This window comes from Agelaius tricolor, unplaced genomic scaffold (genome assembly GCF_023055355.1).
Source record: "Agelaius tricolor isolate 1412-34295 unplaced genomic scaffold, bAgeTri1.0.p SCAF_3, whole genome shotgun sequence".
NCBI lineage: Eukaryota > Metazoa > Chordata > Aves > Passeriformes > Icteridae > Agelaius > Agelaius tricolor.
The window spans coordinates 12,251,117-12,270,807 of NW_027269263.1; the positions used below are offsets into that span (position 1 = coordinate 12,251,117).

The window sequence follows — 19,691 nt, forward strand, 5'->3', positions numbered from 1 at the left end:
TGCATGGGGTTTTTTTTGCAGAGGTAGGTTGTCACAATTTGTACATTGAGACCTGATCTTGAGACTATGTATTACATATTACAATCCATTAATTAGAAAAGAGATAGACTGGAAAAGGTAACAGGAATCTTTTAACTGTCTTTAGAAGAAGCACTCTGGGGATGCTTTTTAGAGCATCCTGCCTCTAAAAACTTGATTGAATAATTTTTTTCTGATAAGTAGTCAGAATAACAGTATGTATGAAGGAGCAATTCTCCTCTCTTCCTCCCTCATCCTCTGCTATAAATTTCTAATTTTGCTTGGACTTGCTTCTTACATCAGAGTAGCATTATTTAAAGGCTCGGTTTTGTGCTTTGCTGCCTATTTAGGTATAAATTCAGATTCATGATACTGTTCACCTGTAGGTAGTGTCCAAGTCCTAAAGTGAACTCTTTCCAGTTGTGAAGAATGAGTAGCAACATGAGTGGTTTCACAGTACAATGCTGTAGGTCATCTCTGTGCACAGGAGGTAAATGTCTTGTTCAGGTCATGTCCAAGGTCTGTAGCTTGCAGGGTAGACTGAATATGGATGTTGAGACATAGAAAATGCTATTTAAAATCAAGAGATCCTATTGCCATGTGAATAGAACTTTAGGTATGGCATTGTGAGTATTGTTAACACACGTAGGTAAGGTTTAATAGAAAAACTCCTTCACTGAATTTTGTAATACTCTGGAAATTGGTTTGCAAAGTCTTGCAAGGAAAATATGTAACATGATTGATTAACAAGAAAAACAAACCAAAAACAAACTTCTTAGAAGTTGTTAGTTGAATGGGTCCTGAATTTTAAGACCAAATGTAAGTTTTCTGTGTATTTCAGAAGTAAACTATTACTGACACTGGATGAACAGGATAGCCTTTTGTACTCGTTTATTGATAATTAAAATTTTTATTATGGACTTCTCTTACTAAATATTGAGAGATTCTTGTTTTGTTCTAGAACAGATTCTCTAGGCTTCCTTTAATGAATAAAAATATTTTCTGTTCTAGGTATGGAACATCAAACAGATGATTAAATTGACACAAGAACATATAGAAGCACTGCTAGACAAATTTGGAGGAGAGCATAACCCGCCTTCAATATATTTAGAGGTAAGTTTACATTCAAACAAATGTGGTTATAGATTAGGTGTGTTATCTTATGTGAAGTATCTGAGGTTAAAACTGAGAATACCTATTTTAAAAGGGTATATTCTCCTTGTGCATTACAAACTGAGCTCTCTTCTAAGAGATAGAAAGGAACTGTATGGAATTCCTGGGAATTCAATAGGGGACGATCAGTGGCATGCTGTAATAATAATGTTGGTGCAATAGAAATGTCAAGCCTCTTCGTAGGGGGCAGGGGAGAGAAGATTGTGTTTATAATGAAGAAAGTCATGCTGTGTTAAAGCCAATATATACACATGAAAACATTTTGTAAGACTAACTTTGCCTTTAAAGCAGTTGACTTCCCTTTTTTGTCATTGAAAAATGGTCATGTATAATCCAAAAAATTGCATTAGTAGAAGGGGACTTCTTACAGAAATAGATAAAATTGTGGGGTGGAGTAAAATTTTAAAGCCATTTTGAATTTTTAAGCTAACTACAAATTCATTGTCTGTATTTTTTCATCACTCCAATTCATAGAGTTGCATTGACACAAGACCATTTAGAGCTTAAAGAGCTGCATGCAAAAGTTACCTCTATTAGGAATTGAAGGGGCATCATGTCCTTCAAACTTGCCCTTTTTGTGCTTCCCTCAAGTATTGAAATAACTGGAGGTCAACCAGATTTCTTTTCTAGTCCTTGTATTTGCAATTGCCGCCTAAAGGTATTGGATAATTAAAAATAAAGATCTCATTATTTGAGGTACTTCTAGCTTTTATCTTAATATGTCAGAGCAGGGCACTAGGTTGATTATACAAATGTTGACATTACGTCCTGAACAGTTAAGGTCAAATGAGGCCCTTGGTAGTTGTTTTACTTATTGCTAATGTGAAATGGGAGCATTGAATCAGTGCTATCAGTGTTTTATCCACCCTGCTACATTTAAGCACACCTCTGTTCTCACAAGGACTGGTTCATTCCTTATGTTTGGATTTGTTATTTCCACATGCAAGTGGGTTTTGTTAGATTGTGTATCAAACTGCAAAAATAATGAACTTAGTCCATGCATATGCATCTCTAAGTCTGGATTTAAAGTAGGGAAGTTGTTAGTTCAGCTATTTGTCACTTGCTTTTATTGAAACTAAAACCAAGATACATTACTGGAAGCTCTGTGTTTGTGTTGTAGGTCATTGATAGGGAGAAGAGCATTTGCAGTCATAAATAGGTACTAGGAAATTATTATGACAGCATGAAGAGTAAGTCTGAAATAGCTGGTGACCACAAGTCATGCATCTGAAAGCAGATTTGCAAGCTGAATGGATCCCGGTGCCACTGAGCTGAAGCTCCAGCTCTGGCTCATCAGCGTGGCGGGGCAGCTCCATGAGGCAGAGCAGGGTGTTCCCCTGCTGCAGTGAGCTCCACTGGGTCATGAGCATGTCTTGGGACAGGTAGTGCTGGTACTGACTAGGGAGCCACAAGCCATTGGGCGGAAGGTGAAAGGGCTGACTTTGTGCTTTTGCAGTTGTTATCCCATAGGACAGTCCTGTGGGAAGAGCCCACCATGGCTGACATGAAAAGCTTGTTCTGCTATGCAGTTGCCCACCTTCCTTTGTTCAGATACTTGCAGTAATGGCAGTGACTAAGCCTAACAGTCACTAACCTGTAAGGAAAATACCCTAGTTTTGTTGGATTACTTTACCATCCAGGTAGTAGTTTAAACTGATCATGACGAAGTCAGTGAGCTGCAAAGCTATGGTTAAGATTAGGGAAGGGAAAGAGTTGCAGCCATGAGCCAAGAACTAGAAGATGGGGTGAGAGAGGAAAAGAACTTTTTATGTGAATGGTCACTAGCATAGATTAGATCATCCTCAGATGCATTTATCAAGGTGAACAGAATTAAATGCTGCAAACCTGTAATTTGTTTAGTGTGTAGACTTCCTCTGGTAGAACTAAAGTGTGAAAGGAAAAAAAAGAAGAAATCTATTGCTGAATGCCAGATACAGGTAGAAGCAAGTTTACTCTCTACCTTTGACTGTTAATTTCAGTCCAGCAGCAGTTGTCTAGTGTGTCCTTTCTGTGCATTTCCCACCTTTTGGCTTGGTCAAGACAGGGCTTGCTTTCTGTTCTGAGCATTTACTTGGCAGAAATTTATCTGAATCTAAGCTGTTCCTGCTAGAGCTCATGTTTTGACTTCCTGTATTCCATCACTTGTCAGAGAAAGGGCCAGAAAAACTCTGGTTGCAGTACAGAAGAACAAAGCTATATGTAAAAAGTTTTCAATGTATTGTGATAAAGTGTGAAAGAACATGTTTGCCTCTAGCAAAGGCAGAACTAAGAAAACATAGTGGTTTTGATACAAATAAAAATATGTCTGTCTGATGTGTTAGGAATAGCAAACTTCTCATGTACAGAGTTAATGTGTAATACTGGGTCTGGGGCTCAAGTTCTGTCATCAGAACTTGAGGGTGTCATCACTGACTTCTGTGGAGGGCTCCTCTTTCCCCTTCAGCTCTTACCTGTAGTCTGTGGGTAGGTCTGGATGTGGTCTGTGTAGTCTCACCACAACCCTCGTGTGGGAAGGTAATGGAACTTAGGTTCCATCCATCATCTTCTGATCTTTCTATTTTTATTGCTTTGCCAAAGACTCATTTCTGGCTGTAATATAGTCCTGCTTTTACCCAGAATCTGTATGAATAATTTTGCTAGTGTGTTTCTTGAACTGCATCACCCTTCCCTTTGTTGCCTTAGATTCATAGAATGGGTTGGGTTGGAAGGGATCTCGAAAGGTTGTCCAGTCTAACCCCACCTGCAACAAGCAGGGGCATCTTCAACTAGATCAGGTTGCTCAGAGCCCCATCCAACCTGGCCTTGAATGTTTCCAGGGATGGGGCATCCACCACCTCTCTGGCAAGCTGTGCCAATGTTTTACCACCCTCATCATAAAAGTTTTCTTTCTTGCATCTAGTCTGGATCTACCCTCTTTTAGTTTAAAACCATCAGCCCTTGTCCTGTAACAGCAGGCCCTACTAAAAAGTCTGTCCCCATCTTTCTGATAGGTCACTTGAAATATCAAAAGGCCCTTTAACTATTACAGGCTGAACAACCTCAGCCCTCTCATCGTCCTTGTCACCTTCTTTTGTACCCTATCCAACCTGTCAATGTCCTCCTCTTACATTGGGAGCCCAGAGCTGGGTGCAGCACTCCAGTGGGGTGTCACAAGAGGGGCACAATCACCTCCCTTGACCCACTGGCCACACTGCTTTTGATGCAGCCCAAGATATGGTTGGCTTTTTGGGCAGTGAGTGCCAGCTCACGTCCAACTTTCCATCCACCAGTACCTGTTCTGCAGGGTTGCTCTCAATCCCTTCATCCCTCAGCCTGTGTTGATTAAAATTCTTCTCCTCCTCTGACCTCTTTGCATCTTCCATAGAATGTGAGTGACTCTTAAGGACTCCTTAAGAGAGAGTAGATTGTGTCTCTTGATCATCTCTTGAAGTTGCAAGCAGGTTGTCTTCTTTTAGCAAAAGTCTGAATTAGCCAAAACTAAATGCTAGGTAAGCATCTGCAAATGAGCACTTTTGCTTACACCCATATTGCCTTTCACTAGATGTAAACATCTAGTTTTATTGTAATGCTTCCTGCAAAAGTATGGCTATTTTTATTCTTCTGACAAGTTTGACAGCTATCCATCCATCTTCCAGTGTGTAGATTTTCAGTATCATAGATTGTTTGGTTCTTTTGTACTCCTGTCTGGCTTTACATCTTTAATTTACTACAATTCTCACTACCTGCTCGTGTGCACAGAACTTGCAGCACCCTGTACACTGGCTCCTGGCCTGTGTTGGATCTGCCTCTGAAGACCTGTCAAATGAACTTGTGGTTGAACCTGGTGAAAGCATTGCCTTTTCAGTTAAGTGGAAGGAGAGGTTGGAGAGAGCAGAAGCTCGTGAGAAAAGTGAAGAATTCAGCAAGAAAATAAATCTGAAAATTGAGCATGCAAAGGTTATAATAAAATTATTTGTGCATTGAATATAAAACATACATCTCATTTAAAAATAAAAAGGAATTTATGCCTTAGCTACTGTTGCTCAAGAAATAGAAGCTTTTGTTTCTGTGTTCATCTGAGAGTCAAGACAAAATTTTCACCCTTCTCAGATTTAATTTTTTCCCAAATTCAGGAGAGGGTGTCAATGCATTTTACGTCAAAAGAGCTTTAAAACTGACAGCTGTTGTTGCAGCCATCATTTCAGGTTTCATCAACTGACTGCAAAAGAGGAATGCTTTTCTTGAAATATTGAAAATGATTGACTTGTGCTGTGTTGAATTCAGCATATATTTAATTATTCCTGCAAGAAGGGATACTCAAATTTAGGGGTATCTCCCTGCCTTGATCCATTACTCCTCAGTGATGGCCTTATGAAGGTCAGTGTGCAGCAGAGGGAGTAGAGCAGAGCATGGAAGCCTGGGTGGAAAATAGTGTGAAGCTGGAGGGCAGCAAGTTGCTTGCCCTGGTCCTCCCTGAGCAGGAAAATTAGGGCTCAGGAGGGAGACCAAAGCTGCAGAGAGAGTTCTGAGTATGTGTCTAAGGTACAAGGGGAGGAAACAAAATGTACAAAAGAAAGAAAAGAACATTTGTCATTAATCACACAATTTTCTTCTAATCATTATAATTAGTAATAGCTTTGGGAATCTTGTCAATGTTCTCTAATGTGATGGTAAGAAAAGCTTTTCTGTTTGTTCTGTCTGGAAGAAAGAATAAACCTAGTAAGCAATGACTGTATTAAAATCCAAAAATGGCTTGTAGCCAAATTTCCTTCTTATATAATCTTGGTTTTTAACTTTTCCTATTTGCTGTATGTGTCATCAGCTCAAACAGACCCCTGGAAATCACTGTTAAACCACAGAATGGTTTGGGTTGGAAGCGACCCTAAAGATCATCAGGTTGCAACCCCACCTGCCATGGGCTGGGCACCTTTCAGTAGACCAACTTGCTCAAAGCCCCATCTAGCCTGACCTACAACAGGGGTGGGGTGTCCTCAGTTTCTCTGGGCAACCTGTTCCATGCAATGGAACAATTCCTCACAATTTCTTTCTAATATCTAATCTAAACACACCTTCTTTCAATTTAAAGCCATTCCCCCTTGTTCTGTCACTACATGCCCATGTAAAAAGCCTCCCTCCAGTTTTCCTGTAGGGCCCCTTTAGGTGCTGTAAGGTCTCCCTGGAGCCTTCTCCAAGCTGAAGAACCCCAACTCTCTCACCCTGTTTTTGTAGGAGAGGTGCTCCAAATATTTGAAATAACTGCTTGACTCAGTAGGTATAGAAATACTAATTGTATTTTTATTTTCTCCTGGAAAAGAGGCTGCAGGAGCTTCTCAGTAGGTTTTACCACACTTTTTGGAAGCACTCTGTATCTCAGTAGCTGAAAACATCAATGATTTTTGTCTTCCCACATAATTTCTTACTGCGTTATATCAGTCCTTGAAGTGCTGTTTCCCAAAATACATAGTTTGTGACTCACCATGGAAAAACCCTTTTCCTAAGGGTTTGTCTAAGCATTGTAAATATTGGAAATATTTACTGCAAAGAAGGCTGCTATTATGATACTAGGACAACCTAGGATTCACTTAGCAAAACTGGTTAAAATATGCATTTGTGTATTCTTTAGGACATGCATAAAAATTTATATTTCTTGTGTCTCTACCAACAAAGTACTGCTCAAAAGGATAAGCTGAATTAGGGAGAGTAAAGGTCTGTATATTGGCAACAACTGCTGTGTACAAAATGGAATGGGTTGCACAGACCCAGGCTGGCCAAAAGCATTCAGCTCAAACTTTAGAAGGGAGAGATCGTGCTTAAATGACTTAATCAGATTTGTTAGCCTTTGTAGACTCTTAGTGACTGTTCAGGGAGGCCTTACCTACTTAAACTTCCCAACTCTTGTGTGTCCTTTTTGCCCCATAGTCATGTGTGTAGTATTACCTACCTTACTTACCTGTAAGAACTGAAACAGTATTGGCCCATTTGTGTGGGAATTATTGTCTGGGATGGGGTTGCATTCTGGACCTGTTGGTTACTTCAGTTAACAGTCCAAGACTGAGCTGCCAGGTCTGTTGGGGTTGGTTTGGTTTGATTTTTTGAATTTGGACTCCACACAAGATGAAACAGCATGCAAATGTATAGAATTACAGTGGTATCAAAATAAGTTTTAGAATTCAGTCAGCTTTCTAATACTGTCTTGAAGGAATCATTCTCTTTCTTACTCCTACTCTTGGAAGCAATTTAAAATGAGAATTGTGGGGGTAGAGGTATGTTTGCCCCCAGCTACTGTGATTTTTTTTTTCTTGCCTTTCTCTTTGCCTGAATGTGTTTTATTCAGAGGCATTGCTGCTCTCAGTTTTGAGAGTTTGGCTATTGAATGTCAGGAGAGTATTTAATTTCTTATTCCTGTATAAGTGAAGAATCCATGCAGGAGGTCAAATTAGTTAATTAAAGAAGATTACCTCTTTGCTGATCTGAAGTATACTTATTGCAACAGCATGCAGATACAGTCTAAAATAGATCTTGGTGATGAATCTCAGATTGTTCCAGACTGTGGGATTCCAGGAAAACGCTAACGCTGCATATAGACACTGGGAAACCTGGTGGCCCTCTGGGGAATTTCAGATTGGTTTTTACCAGCCTCCTAACAGATGCTGTTCAAATATGTTGGACCAAATCTGGAGTGTCTAAAGTTAGACTAAGTACAGATTTAGGAGTCTTACTAAATGAAGAAATCGTGACGTATGTTACTGTCTATCTTCAGCTCCCATTTAACTTAGTGGGATTTGCGTTTGATCAACAGCCTAAAAGGTCAGACATCTTTTAAATAGAAACACAATCTCAGTTTCAAAAACCAGGAACCTGTAGTCTAGGCTTTTGAGTCTTGCAAAATGTGGATATTATCTAAAGTTGATTGAGGAAGAGAGAGGGCATGGCAAAAACAGTTACCTGCTTGAGTTTAGACTGGTGTTCTACCCAGATGTAGTAGGGGGCAGAGAGATGGAGAAATCATATCTTGCTACTTGGGTTTCTCACAGATTAATTTTTTTTTAAAAAATTAACTTGTTGCTTTTTATTTCCTTAGATCATTTCACTAGAATGTGTAGCCTAGTCATGGCCCAAGAAAACAAATTTCAGATATAATATAAATGATATGTAAGAAAAGAAATGTATCTTTTTGAGAAAATCCGTTGTCCTCATCAACAGAACTCTTTTGGCACATTTGCATAACATCTGTCTAATTTTGTTGAATTCTGAGGTCAGTTTTCATTTTGTCAGTAGGTTGCAACATTTAAGAAGTAACTTTAAGGCTGCTGATCCTGAGTATATACAACAGTTAAACTGCAGAATATATACAGCAGAATAAGACAGCAGTTGTATTTTGGCATGTGTGCACATTGAATATAAACATGCCATCTTGTAATGCTTTAGTTGGACTTTGCAGCTTATCAGGCCTTGATGCATTTTACTTAGTGGAAGTCTCAGGGGTATTCTCACACATATGAGACTATTATATGATGTGCAAACATACTGATATGCAATATAACTAAAACTTACTTTTTGTTCTGTTTTTGATAGCCATAGGATTATGTGTAGATAGACAAATTATGCAGATTTTAATCTAATGTTTGACTTTTCAAATACGTGCTTTGTGAAATGAAACTTTGTAAATTCACACTAAGTTGGGAGCAATCTGAGCTGTCAGTGATCCACGCTCACAATACCAGCAGCAAACTGCACACTGGGCTGCAGCAGCAAATGAAGAGGCACCCATCCACTCATTAATTGTGTGGCTGCTTTGAGGTGGTGTTCAGCGCGAGGAAGAGAAGCTTCAGGAGGAATCTGCAGGACCTTTCAGCATAAAGAGAGACTCAGACTCTTCCCAGACCTGCAGAGCAAACGGGGAAGGGGCAATGTCACAGATAGTGAGCATCCAGTTCATTTCATGAGAGACAATTCTTCATTGTGAGCGTGGGCTTTGAGCTCTGGAGCTGGCTGCCCATGGGTTGTGGGCTCTTCATCTTTCAAGACTTGCAAAGCCTGCTTTGGCAAGGCCCTGAGCAACCTCATTGAACTTGAAAATTATTTCTGTGTTAAATGTGTGTTAGGACGAGATGACTTCTGCAGATATTTTCTCACCCTTTTTTTCTCTCTTCTCATTCTGCATCAAGCAAGATTTAAGTTTTGTGTAGAACATTACTCACTTCTTAATGGGAATATGTAAACTGATAGGATTGCAGTCTAGATTTCTTAAACTCTTCCTTCTGAAATGCCTTTAGAATCCTTGATTTAATGATTTGTTTGAGTATTCATCTTAATATTTTTCATGTTATTGATTCTTACAGTGCAGACTTAATTTTAATCTAATTTGTTTTTGAAAGACACAGTCAGAAATCAACCTCATAGTTGACCCAGTGGGCCTTGATGGGCTTGAAGGTTTGTGTAGCTGTTGATGCTTGTCTGCTTAAGTGGCTGTGCTGCTGCAGGTCAGTTTAGATAGGCCAAATCTGCAACATGATCTTTCTTTTAGCTAGAAATACTTGCCATAGGTCAGCTTTGCTGATGTCACTATCTTTGAATTTAACTCTATAGAATAATTCTGTCTTGACTTGGTGCTGTTGTCTTTGTAAGGTCTGTTGGTGCTAATCATCAGATGAAACTTTGTTTCCCCAAAGTACTTAACCTTTGTGAAATGGAAATTTATTGGAGATATTCTGTTTCTGCTGCGTGTACTGTAGCTCCTTTTGTATAAGAAGATTTTTTTTAAAGAGAAAAATGTTTTAAAGTCTAGCAATGCATTTCTAGTTCCTTTATGTTTTACTGTGGGATCTTCTGCTATGACACTGAATAACTGTATGGTACTTGAGAGCTTTTGTTCTCAGAAAAAATACAGAGCTTTTTACAGAAATCAGTGGTGTAGAACCCAAAGCCAGCTGCAGCTCCCAGCCTTCCATACTCATTGTTTATTCTCTTAAGATAAATCATTTGACTTCGGTTTGCATTAGTGACAGATTAAGCTGCCAATGTAAACATTGTAGGATTGAGTATTTTGAAAGTTGTGTGTAATTTTGTGATGGAACTAAAGCCACGAGCGTCCGGAAGCAATGTAATGTTGCGTGTGTTGGAATAATATTTTGCAATGTTCATGAGAAAGGGAAGTAAGTATTTAGAAGAGTATTGGTGAAATGGTAACAGTTTATGTTTCCTAATTTTTGTTTACTGAAAATAATTCTTGACACATGGAGCTTTTACTCAAGTTTCCATGCAAAGTTGATCCTGGAAGTAGGAGAGACACATGTGTTACTGTACAGCCAAAAAATGACATTATTTATAGTTGGGTAATCTTTCCATTTACTTTTGACAATACAATTGGGTTAAAGTGAAAATAAGTCTCAGAGTTTGGGGTCTATTAGTGAAATGCTAGATATCTTCAGTTTTTAAAATAAATAATAAATAATTCTCAGTTTCTTGCAACTATCCTATGTTTATTAGAAGTGGAACCCATAAAATTTAGAATTTGCAACTGTGATGTTCACGTCCATCCTGGGAGGATGCTAAGCTTTCTTAAAAAGGCAGGGATGAACCACTGTTTGCACAGCAAGAGCAGTTTGGATTAGATGAGCCTGCACATTTAACCTGGAGAAATAAATTCCCAATAAAATGTAGGACTTGTGGCTGCACTACTACAAGTTGGTTGTTTTTTCCCTTTATTTATCTTTTTCCACATTTAGATAGATGCTGCAGACCATTTGATCAGTTCAGTTCTCCTGTAACTTTAATTAGCAACTGTCATAAGCAAAAAAGTAGGAAAGCAAGTAAAATAAGTAATTTTAAAAAAGCAGAACCAGAAAGTATTTTTCTTTTGTATAAATATACTGGAAAATATCACTGAAGAATTAATGCATCTTGGTATGGATCTTGCTCTTGCTGTAGAGGAAAGTAGAAAATTCCACTCCCTACTGCTTACATGTTAGGTTTGGAAGGTCTTTGTTTGTTCTTTTCTATAAAGGTCTAAGCAAGGTTTAAATATGTCAGTTAACACTGACATGCTTCTGTAGTATGAAAAACACGCTGCTTAACTGATTCAGGTTTTTCTATATTGATATACTGAAGAAATGGTTCTAGTATTTGATATCAATCACAATTTTCTTGTTACAAAGTTGTGCATAACAAACTTTAAAGAAAAATATATACTGATTATATATGTTTTATAGATCTTGGCAATAATGTTTAACTTGACTACATTTAATAAAGACTTAATGGGCAAATTTAATATTATTGATGTTTTTGTTTGCTTAAGAAACTTGATCTGTATAAGCGGGTTTTGTGTGAATATGCCGAAAAGATGTTAAAAAACTTTCAAAGGATCACTTACATGTTTATGGATGGCTTTGAAAAGGGCAAAATGTGTTGTGTTCTAACAGAAAAACATTTTTTGTACTATTTGATATGAAAGGATAGTGCCAGAGGTGAAGGATAGTGAACAGTGAGAAGTCAGATATGGATGATAAAAAGCAGGTTTGAGCTTTCTCTTAATTATTGCATTAGAAGTATTTAACTGTCATTCCAAGAGAAAGATAAATTTATCTGGAGCACAGTAATTCAGCATTGCAGCTGACAATATTGGTTAAAGACTTCTGTCTTTTTTTAAGTGGTTGTGAATTAGAATCCTCAGTGCAGGTGTTTTGAAACAGTAACTTAGCATTTCTTCGATCCTTTTCTTCATTTAATTTATTTAAACATTACTTGTTGGTTTAGAAGGTTTAACATGATGTTCTTCATTGTATCCTGAAAAATTTGACCAGACCAGTTTGTTCATATTCTTGGGAAATTTGTGTTAGTTGAGGAAGTGTTTTGTTTCACATTTGTTCCGAATTTAGATTTCTGGTTTTGTCTGAGGCTGCTACATGATTAAAACAGCTGCTGTTCCTTCACAGGCCTATGAAGAGTACACCAGCAAGCTTGATGCTCTACAGCAGAGAGAACAGCAGTTACTGGAATCCATGGGGAATGGAACTGATTTCTCTGTCTCCAGTTCAGCTTCGACAGACACAGTTGCATCATCTTCCTCCTCTAGCCTCTCTGTAGCACCTTCATCCCTTTCAGTTTATCAAAGCCCTGCTGATATGTCACGGAATAACCCTAAGTCTCCACAGAAGCCCATTGTTAGAGTCTTCCTGCCCAACAAGCAAAGGACTGTGGTGAGTCAGTTTCTATTCACATACTTGTAACCTCAGTATTTCCTGTATCTCTCCCTCTATGTAAAAGTTAATTTAAGAGATGAAATATACCTGGGTGGAGGTCAGAAGTGTCATGATCACAGTGCTCTGCTGCACTCAGTTGTTTTGATCTGTTGAATGTTTTTGAAAGGATTAACTCAAAAAAGTCCATTATAGCAATAATATAGAATACAGAACTTAAAAGGAGTTTTGTAACTATGAAGCTACCTCAAATTTTTTCTCAAATCAGTTTTATTGGATAAATAGTATTTTACCATTTTACAATAGTTAGAAAGGGACAATAAGCTCTATTTCTTGTCTTATACAAAACTATTGATTAGTTTTACAGGGCAAGATGGAGGAAGTATTTTCTATGTTATCAGAGTTACTAGAAGCATTGAATGCTTTAGAGCAAGAACCAGCCTCTTGCAGCTTAGGAGGGCTATGCAGAATTGCTTGAGGTTTTTGGTTTTTTTTTTTTCCTCCCCACTCACCGTGGTGAGTGTTTGTGTGGACACCATAATGATACTTTCAGGTCTTGTGTAGAGAGCTGATTAGAGGAGGGACACGCAGTTAGAGGGCTTGAGAAGTGTTGCCCACAAACTGCTTGAAACCTGGTGTTTATCAGTTTTGACAATGTTACAGTGACTCCTCCCGTCATGGAAGAGTAATTCACTTTTTGCTGCTAGAGAAGGGATTTTTTGTATCCCTTAAGAGCTGCCAGCTGAAGAGCCTTGATATGTCCTTTAGAACAATGGACTGCAAACTGTGATATATGAAATTATTGACAAGCCATAGTGTAGGCTTTGTTTTGCAAGGTAGTACATAATCCAAATTTAACAGGGGAGCAGTGTTTCCAGAAAAGGTGGGAAACGAATGGACAAGAATTGTCCATGTCAAACCAGGACATTTTGTAGCAGTCAGTCAGGTGTCAGCTATCTCTGGATTGTTACTGTCTGTTGAATTTGAGTTGCTGGTAAAAAGAAGACATCAACTGAGTAGTTCTGGGTGTTGGACATGTCCTCACCCTTTCCCTACCACTTTGCTTCCATCCTTCCCCCACCTCACTGAGCAAAAGACTTGTAGTGGGAACATTGGACAGCAGTTGTTTTCACGTGACTTTTTTTTTTAATATTGCTTAATTGTTCAGGATTGCTGAAAATGGAAAATAATATTTGGGTTTTGACTTAAGAGAGTGGGAGTTTAATGTAGCCTGTGACCACTGTGCAGAATGTACGGTGTAAAGCCAATTGATTCTGTTGTCTGCCTGTTGAGGCAAGTCTAAGCACACAGTACTACCCACAGAGTGAGATCTGGAGAGAAGGTCCTGGATTTTGGAGGGACTCTGGTTTCTTCATGTGTTCTGTCCCACCCTGTCTGGCTCTTTGCAGGCCCTGTCATGGGGCTCATAAGTTGGTTTTGTTTCTTTCCTGTAAAGGATCACAGCATATCAATTCCTGCACTGTTCTGTGCATTACCTGTTTTGTCTCTCCTATGTGTTCTCCTGTCCTCTAACCCACATAGTGTAATTCTACTCTTATTCTTTCCCCCTTATCAGCCATACTCTTGTTCTGCTTCTTTGTCTCTCTGTTTTTACCTCCTCCTCCTCCATCCTGTTTTATTTTTCACAGCACTAGATGCTCTTTCTGGGCTATGGCAGGCAAACATGGTTTAACTTGGGTGTAGTCAGGGATAGGCTCTTGCTTCTGTCCCCAGCTTTCTAGTGGAGGATTAACACTATTTGCCTTACAGGTCCACTAGCTCTGCAGCTAGTTTCCAGCTTGCTTTGGTTCTTTTTATTTCAGTTTTACACAGTTTGGATCAAGTTGTGTTACTAAGCTGAACTTTTTTTTCTTATTTTCTTTTTGTATACTCATAAAGTATCTCTGGTTTAGAGCTGAGAAATGGTGCTTATAAGAGCTCATGAGTGTGGGGGTTATTGGCCTTGGAGATGAAGTTCATTTCTCTGAAACTTGAACCAGTGATCATTTTAGTGAGAAAGTCAGGAATTTCTTGTATGGCGACTCTTAATGTAATTCTTTTGTTTTCAGTATTTATTGATCCTACATGTAGTCTGTTGGAAACTAAGGAAATGCCAGGAGCAATGACAATCCAGAAGGACCTGCAGCAGCTTACTGAATCCTAGGGTGCATCAAGCCCAGCACCACTAATTAGTTGGGAGAGGTGATTCTCCTCCTCTACTCAAACGTGGCCTCACCTTGAGAACTGTGTGCGTTTCAGGTGCCACAGTATAAGATTCTGTGATCCACAGTGCAGCTTTAATAACCAGCAGTCAGATGATGGGTTACTAACCTAAAAAAGCATCCAGCATTTTTCACTGAGAGTGAGAACGCTGAGAGTGCTTCCTTCATCTCTCAGTGGATTGAGAAGTGTTGCACACATTTGTCTTCTTTCATAACCTTTGGCTTTTAAAGCAGACTGGTTGTGTCGCACTTGTGCCCATTAACTGAGCCCTTTGCTGATGTAGCTGGGATGTTAGTTCAGGATGCTCAAGTATACAGGGTGGCTTGTGATGGGTTGGAGCAGGAAGGAGCTTCCTTGTGAAAAAATGTGGTACCTGCCATTAGAGCCTTCTCCTTGCCCTAGTTCCTATTTCATATGGCTGTTAGAACAAGGCTGGTGTGTTCTACAGTCAGGCAGGTGGCTGGGAGAGATACTGCTCAAGTTCCAGTGTTGCAGCAATCTCCTCCCCACCTCAACCTAAATAGCTTTCAATTAATATCTTCTTCTGAAAGAAAATCTTGTTAATATCACAACAATAATCTGTCTCTATTTCCAATACACTTCAGGAGGGGAGAAATATTGTCAGATCCCAAGGAGTCTATTTTTGTCTGGGAATACCATGACATTTCTTAAACTGACTTAAAGTGACTGGAATTGAGTTGGTAATGGAGACCCAACCTCGTTATTTTTTTCTTTGGTCACTCTGAAGCAGCCCCAAGTATTACAACAGCCTTCTGCTATTTGTTTAGAGCTGCTAAAAATGCAGGAAATGGGGGGGAGTTGCTTGCATATCTTACATTTTTGACTAGCAACTGCCTTGTTAGTTGAGAGTTCTCTATGTGTTATTGTTTGTGTAGGATCAAGCAAATACATCTGTTGGAGCTGACTCCAGTTCAAAATATAATTTAAGGAAACTGGTGGAGTACAAAGAAATGAGACCATGGTGTTCAGAGTAAGTGATTGTGGTGCTGAGGTAGTGTAGCTGAGGGCAAGTTTCTTTGTGTGTGTCAGGATAAGGCAGAGGTTAGACAAACCTTTTCCCAAGGTGTGAAGGTGCTTCTCTGAAAGCCTGACAGGTCTGTGTCAGAGCCTGCTGCTGCTGATCATTTGAAGTCAGCATTTTATTCAGCTGGCTACAGGACAGGGTTCAAAAGAAACTTTTTTTTGAAAGCAAAACCAAATAGTTGGCTTGGTTAAGCTGGAGGGGAATCAATGAATAAGTAGTGTCAGAAATAAAAGATTGTTTTCCTTCTCCTGGTCCTGGAAAGGGATGAAGAGAAGTTTCTTTCTGTGAACAACTTCCTAGAAGAAACAACAGATTGTTTTTCCTTCTCTGTGCTGGGGTAATTTTATCCCCTATAATGCAGAGAGAGAAACATGTGTACTTCTTTCCTTATTGGCTTTGTTCAACTGGCAAGTCACACATCCTTTGGAGAAGCATTCCACACAAATGTCACTCAGATAAGTCTGTGCGGGGGGGTTTGTTCATGTTGTTCTAGGCCAGAGAGAAGGATGCTGAAGTCATAAAAATAGAAGATGGTGTAAGTCTACCTGAGATGAAAAATTGTTTTGTAGAACAAGTTGATGAGGCTTATCCAATCAGTGGCAAAACTTTGGGAAATACTGGTTTCAAGCTTGTTTGGGTTAGGAATCTAAATGTCTGTGGTGTGCATAGTAACCAATCTGCTAATTAAGGGAGAGCTTTTGGAGGTGGAAGGAAAGTATAAAAACTCTGATCTCCTGCTGGTTGCCAGAAGTCTGAGAGATGTTGTTATATGCTAAAACTTGGTTTTGGTGGAAGAGAGGTAGTCTTGAATGGAAGTAGATGATATTTACTGGTGAGATTTCTGAGGGAATGCATGGAGCCGACAGGGAACGCAGCCTTGGGCATTCTTAGTTGTGATCTGGATTAGGATTTTTTTTCCAAATTATATGATTGAATGTGCATGCAGAGGAAGAAAAGAGACATAAGACAGTGCTCATGCAAATGAACAGAAATAGACACATACCTGGTTGTTGAGATGGGACAGTAATTCAAGCAGAATGGTGCTTATCAACTGATGCAGAGGTACAGGACAAATAGGATAACTTCTGGTTTATGTAAGAGGAAGAAGACATTGAAAAAGTTTTAAATTAACTGAAGGAGTTTGGGCAATTAGCTAAAAAGTTTTCTAAGAGTATAAAGAATACAGGAATATGGTATTTGCATGTAGGAAAAGATTTCAGCATTTTGTGGGATTGCTTTGAGTTGTGTGATTTTTATTTTTTCCCCCAATTTTTTTTCTTTGAGGGTTGAGGGAATGATTTTTGAGGACGTGGGTACAGAATCTTTTGTGCATCAATTTTAACTGGTAGGTTTGGAATAAGGAAAAAACCTCCATTTCCAATTGCAAGAACAGTTCCTATTTTTGCTCTGTGAAAGCTGACAAAATAGTTAAAATTATTTAGAGATTTCACCAGTTAGATTGTTTGCTCACTGTAGACCTTAAGGCACTAGCAAGAATTTTTAGACAGTTCTCCCATGGCCTATCAGGTGAGGCTGGTTTCCTCTGTTGGAGAAAAGCTTTCTGAAACATGTAATGGAGTAAACATTTTGTGGACATATCTGGAGTATCTCTCTGTCACAATGAAAGAGCACAAGACTAGGTCAGGCATGTATGATATTTTCCATGGGTTGTCTTCCAAATTTGAGCTATTTGTCACTCAGGAATTTTATGAGTTTAAGTCTTTTCTGTTTGGAAGCCCTTTGTTCAGCCTACATTAAATGTATGCTATGAGTACCAGAAATTTGTGTCTTGTGGTTAGAATTCCTTGGGCATGGTTATGTGGAGTGTGAGTAATCGTGTTCTATGTTGGTCTTTAAATCTGCCACATGCTACTTTATTCTAAGTGAAATAAGGGCTTCTGAGAAAAGCCATTTAACACAAGACCTGGTATAAAAACAAGTAGCTAAAACTGGTTATGACTCTGCAGAGGAGCAATATTAGGATGTTTTTGATGTTGTAGTGAAGTCCTGGTAAAAGAAAAAAAAGAGAGAATTCTAGGAAAGAAGGGATTGCAGTACAAGGGCTTCTAACTCAAGTACTTTATGAACAAGATCATACAATTGAGGAATAGCAGCCCTGAATGATTTTGATTACCCAGGAAATCCCTTCTGGACAAGTACTTAGAGTGGGGGGGGGAAAACAATCTGAAAGCAAATGAGCTCTCCTGAATGATTCTCCTGAATGATAATATGGGACATGGAAAGATACAGGAAAACAGTGTTTAAGTGTGAGGAGTGATGGGCATTTGAAAGGCATCAGGTAGTGATAGGTCTTGTGCTTCATCTCTGTGCTCTGTTACTGCCTTCTGCACATTGCCAGCTTCCAAAGGAAATGTTCCCCTCATGTCTTCTGGCCTTCTTGGTGGAGTGAGGATGGTAAGGAGTCTCCACTGCTCTCCCCAGTTGTGTTTATAAGGGATCCTCTCCCAGCTTCAGTGCCATCTCTGTCAATGTGAGCAAGGAGTGGTTGGTCAGTTTGAATTCTATATCTGTGTATAGGGCGAACAAAAAAACCCAGATGTTGTACGTGCTTTGGTAAAGCTTGGTGGCCTCCAAATATTTCAGTTGTCTGCAGCTTCTTGATAGGATCAAATCATTGTGTATTATCACCCATCACAAGGTCAAAAAATTTCCGTGGTAGCTTCTAAAAGTAATACTTCAGGTCACAAAATAAGTTACCCTTTTTTCTATGTTAAGCTATAGAATATTGTGTGGGTTTTGGTTGTTCTTTGTTTTGCTTTATTCTGAAGTTTAAGAGTAATCAGAGGTGCTTTGTGTAAAAACTCAGCATAAATCCGGGCCAGTAAAGCTTTTTCACTTGGTTTTGTGTTGGTATGCTTCATGTGCTTCTCACAGTTAAACATCTGTTGGAAAGTTCATGGAAGTTCTCAAAATGTGAATGTGAGACTGAATTTTTAAAAGTGACAATTTGTATGTTTAAGAGTTAAAGGAGCTAAACAGGACTGAGAATGCTGTGCATGGGGCCAGTTCTTAAGTGTCTCACTCTTGTCACACCTTGGTTTATTAGTACATCTGCCTTTTAATTAGGCAAGCAATCATGTGATCTTCACTGCAGTCATGAAGACTAGAAGAATATGCTATTTTTATTCTATGTAAATTCTTAGCATAAATTAATTCATCATGCATGCACAACTGGGATCCTTCAAATATTCTGTTTTTAAATCTGGTACTTGATTCATTTTTTTTTTAGTTCAGATTTGCATCTTGCTTTCTGTTGTTTATGCTGTGAGTTTGTGCCTCGAGCTTTCTGAGTAGTAAGCACTGGATTTCTGTAGGCATTTGAGCTGCCCTACCAGTTTCACCTGTCAAGTATAAGGAAAATTCAGAGAAGGGATGTTTAGGCAGCTGAATAAACCAGTTTCTTGCTTTTAATTGCACACCTGGTCTGACATGATTAGGTTTTACTAATCAAAAATACAATTAAAACCTCCCATGTTGTATCAAACGTGCAGCAGAAATTGAGTTTATTTTTAGCCTATGCCAATGGTTGGTTGCTGAATGTATCTGAATACTTTGGAATTTTATGCATCTTATTAACAGTCTGGGGATATGAAGTAAATGGTAGTTTACTTTCAAGTAAACTTCACTTGATACTTCTCAATCACTAGGAGAATTTATTCTGTCGCTTATTAAATTGTCTTTTCTCTTTCCTCAAGAGTTTCTTTCTTTTGTCCTTCCAATTCTCTTCTCCCCTCCCACTGAGGAGGGAGTGAGCAACCAGCTGGGTGGTGCTTAGCTGCCTGCCAGGGATAACTCAACACCAACTACCCTCAAATGCTGGATGAATTCAAAGGCATATGTGTTGAAAAGAGAATAATTAATCTACTACAGTTTTATTGACACACTGTCTTAGATTGCAAAGTGAAACAATATTGAAAACTTGCCATTAGAAAACTGATGACTTGTCATCTGGAATGCCATGTGCAACATTGATTGTTGATTTTTACTCAAGTAAGGAGTGTTTAGTAATTCCTTATGAGATGGAAAGTCTGGCT

The 19,691-nt window shown here is 38.9% G+C and overlaps 1 protein-coding gene across 1 annotated transcript in view; it reads left to right on the forward strand.

Moving 5' to 3' along the window:
• BRAF (B-Raf proto-oncogene, serine/threonine kinase) overlaps positions 1 to 19,691 on the forward strand; it is a 78,794-nt gene that overhangs the window by 15,124 nt on the left and 43,979 nt on the right. Inside the window, exons 2-3 of the mRNA XM_071422474.1 lie at positions 1,030 to 1,131; positions 12,105 to 12,368. Coding sequence (XP_071278575.1) covers positions 1,030 to 1,131; positions 12,105 to 12,368 — 366 coding nt within the window. The remainder of the gene's footprint in view (positions 1 to 1,029; positions 1,132 to 12,104; positions 12,369 to 19,691) is intronic.